The sequence below is a fragment of the Rutidosis leptorrhynchoides genome, chromosome 11 (assembly GCF_046630445.1).
Source record: "Rutidosis leptorrhynchoides isolate AG116_Rl617_1_P2 chromosome 11, CSIRO_AGI_Rlap_v1, whole genome shotgun sequence".
NCBI lineage: Eukaryota > Viridiplantae > Streptophyta > Magnoliopsida > Asterales > Asteraceae > Rutidosis > Rutidosis leptorrhynchoides.
In genome coordinates this window covers 101,670,819-101,674,450 of record NC_092343.1, presented here as the reverse complement: position 1 = coordinate 101,674,450, position 3,632 = coordinate 101,670,819, and the positions used below count along the sequence as shown (strand labels likewise).

The window sequence follows — 3,632 nt, the reverse complement described above, 5'->3', positions numbered from 1 at the left end:
TCCCAAAGGGCGCGGGAAACGCTGAATACCTGGTGGTAGCTATCGACTTCTTCACCAAGTGGGTGGAAGCAAAGCCATTGCGCACTATTACCAGTAAGCAAGTTAGAGATTACTTCTGGGAAAGCATTGTGTGCAGGTTCGGTGTACCTAATGAGATTGTTAGCGATAATGGTACGCAATTTGAAGATAATCCCTTCTGCAGCCGGTGTCAAGATTTGAATATCAAACAACGATTCACCTCCTTCGCGCACCCTCAGGCCAATGGTCAATGAGAGGTCACCAACAGAGACATTGTGCATGCCATCAAAACAAGGTTGGGGATGAAGCGCAGCGGATGGGTAGATGTGTTACCCAAAGTCCTATGGGCACACAGAACGACGCACAAGAACAGCACAGGAGAGACACCATTCAGTCTGGTGTACGGTTTAGAGGCAGTAATCCCAGCAGAGATAACTGTTCCAACAGAAAGAATTTTGTCATACAGCAAAGGCGAGAATGACGAAAGATTGCTCACTAACCTGAACTACACAGAGGAGCGCAGAGAAATGGCGGCCATCAGAGAAGCCGCCAAAAATCAGCACATTTCAAAATATTACGACAAGCGCGTAAGGGCAAGAACGTACAAGGTAGGAGACCTTGTGTGGCGCGACAACCAAGCAAGCAGGGCCCAAAACACTGGAAAGTTAGGGCCAAACTGGGAAGGACCTTACAAGGTCATTGGGATCAGTAACAGCAGAACTTACAAACTGGCAGAGCTTAATGGAAATCCAATCAAGCGGACCTAGCATGCTACTACGCTTAAAAAATGCTACATGTAATATGGAAAATAGGAGACTTGATCAATCACCTACTTTGTCTAGACTTGCATGTAATTACTATACAACGCACCTTTGTAGGTCGACCGTGTACTGCACTATTGTAAACTCGTTTTTCAATTATATCAAAGCATTAAGTTATTTTCGGTTACAATTTCATGTGCCTCTCAGAGCTGAATAGCTTTATGATTTGAACTACAAGCGCACAGTAAAATACTAGCACATTCTTGCCTACTTAAGGGATGACTTTCCCTAGCTCCCGTACGGCAGAAGTCTGTTTGGCGACAGACTAGACCTATTACCGGAGAGCGACGGTCATTGGATTGACCTAGTTCCACCCGAGCAGACCTAGGGATCTGCAAGTTATGACAATAAACAAAAAAGCGTTGGTCGCGCTTGACCACAGTGAAATGTCCCGTTCTTATTGATTAAAAACGTTCCATATTAATTGATTTCGTTGCGAGGTTTTGACCTCTATATGAGATGTTTTTCAAAGACTGCATTCATTTTTAAAACAAACCATAACCTTTATTTCATAAATAAAGGTTTAAAAAGCTTTACGTAGATTATCAAATAATGATAATCTAAAATATCCTGTTTACACACGACCATTACATAATGGTTTACAATACAAATATGTTACATCGAAATCAGTTTCTTGAATGCAGTTTTTACACAATATCATACAAACATGGACTCCAAATCTTGTCCTTATTTTAGTATGCAACAGCGGAAGCTCTTAATATTCACCTGAGAATAAACATGCTTTAAACGTCAACAAAAATGTTGGTGAGTTATAGGTTTAACCTATATATATCAAATCGTAACAATAGACCACAAGATTTCATATTTCAATACACATCCCATACATAGAGATAAAAATCATTCATATGGTGAACACCTCGTAACCGACATTAACAAGATGCATATATAAGAATATCCCCATCATTCCGGGACACCCTTCGGATATGATATAAATTTCGAAGTACTAAAGCATCCGGTACTTTGGATGGGGTTTGTTAGGCCCAATAGATCTATCTTTAGGATTCGCGTCAATTAGGGTGTCTGTTCCCTAATTCTTAGATTACCAGACTTAATAAAAAGGGGCATATTCGATTTCGATAATTCAACCATAGAATGTAGTTTCACGTACCTGTGTCTATTTTGTAAATCATTTATAAAACCTGCATGTATTCTCATCCCAAAAATATTAGATTTTAAAAGTGGGACTATAACTCACTTTCACAGATTTTTACTTCGTCGGGAAGTAAGACTTGGCCACTGTTGATTCACGAACCTATAACAATATATACATATATATTAAAGTATGTTCAAAATATATTTACAACACTTTTAATATATTTTGATGTTTTAAGTTTATTAAGTCAGCTGTCCTCGTTAGTAACCTATAACTAGTTGTCCACAGTTAGATGTACAGAAATAAATCGATAAATATTATCTTGAATCAATCCACGACCCAGTGTATACGTATCTCAGTATTGATCACAACTCAAACTATATATATTTTGGAATCAACCTCAACCCTGTATAGCTAACTCCAACATTCACATATAGAGTGTCTATGGTTGTTCCGAAATATATATAGATGTGTCGACATGATAGGTCGAAACATTGTATACGTGTCTATGGTATCTCAAGATTACATAATATACAATACAAGTTGATTAAGTTATGGTTGGAATAGATTTGTTACCAATTTTCACGTAGCTAAAATGAGAAAAATTATCCAATCTTGTTTTACCCATAACTTCTTCATTTTAAATCCGTTTTGAGTGAATCAAATTGCTATGGTTTCATATTGAACTCTATTTTATGAATCTAAACAGAAAAAGTATAGGTTTATAGTCGGAAAAATAAGTTACAAGTCGTTTTTGTAAAGGTAGTCATTTCAGTCGAAAGAACGACGTCTAGATGACCATTTTAGAAAACATACTTCCACTTTGAGTTTAACCATAATTTTTGGATATAGTTTCATGTTCATAATAAAAATCATTTTCTCAGAATAACAACTTTTAAATCAAATTTTATCATAGTTTTTAATTAACTAACCCAAAACAGCCCGCGGTGTTACTACGACGGCGTAAATCCGGTTTTACGGTGTTTTTCGTGTTTCCAGGTTTTAAATCATTAAGTTAGCATATCATATAGATATAGAACATGTGTTTAGTTGATTTTAAAAGTCAAGTTAGAAGGATTAACTTTTGTTTGCGAACAAGTTTAGAATTAACTAAACTATGTTCTAGTGATTACAAGTTTAAACCTTCGAATAAGATAGCTTTATATGTATGAATCGAATGATGTTATGAACATCATTACTACCTTAATTTCCTTGGATAAACCTACTGGAAAAGAGAAAAATGGATCTAGCTTCAATGGATCCTTGGATGGCTCGAAGTTCTTGAAGCAGAATCATGACACGAAAACAAGTTCAAGTAAGATCATCACTTGAAATAAGATTGTTATAGTTATAGAAATTGAACCAAAGTTTGAATATGATTATTACCTTGTATTAGAATGATAACCTACTGTAAGAAACAAAGATTCCTTGAGGTTGGATGATCACCTTACAAGATTGGAAGTGAGCTAGCAAACTTGAAAGTATTCTTGATTTTATGAAACTAGAACTTTTGGAATTTATGAAGAACACTTAGAACTTGAAGATAGAACTTGAGAGAGATCAATTAGATGAAGAAAATTGAAGAATGAAAGTGTTTGTAGGTGTTTTTGGTCGTTGGTGTATGGATTAGATATAAAGGATATGTAATTTTGTTTTTCATGTAAATAAGTCATGAATGA

At 35.9% G+C, this 3,632-nt stretch overlaps 1 protein-coding gene across 1 annotated transcript; it reads left to right on the top strand.

Moving 5' to 3' along the window:
• Positions 1-320: 320 nt before the first annotated feature.
• Positions 321-785, top strand: LOC139874823 (uncharacterized). The gene has a single exon (XM_071862217.1). The coding sequence runs from the start codon at positions 321-323 to the stop codon at positions 783-785; it is 465 nt and encodes a 154-aa protein (XP_071718318.1).
• Positions 786-3,632: the final 2,847 nt, after the last annotated feature.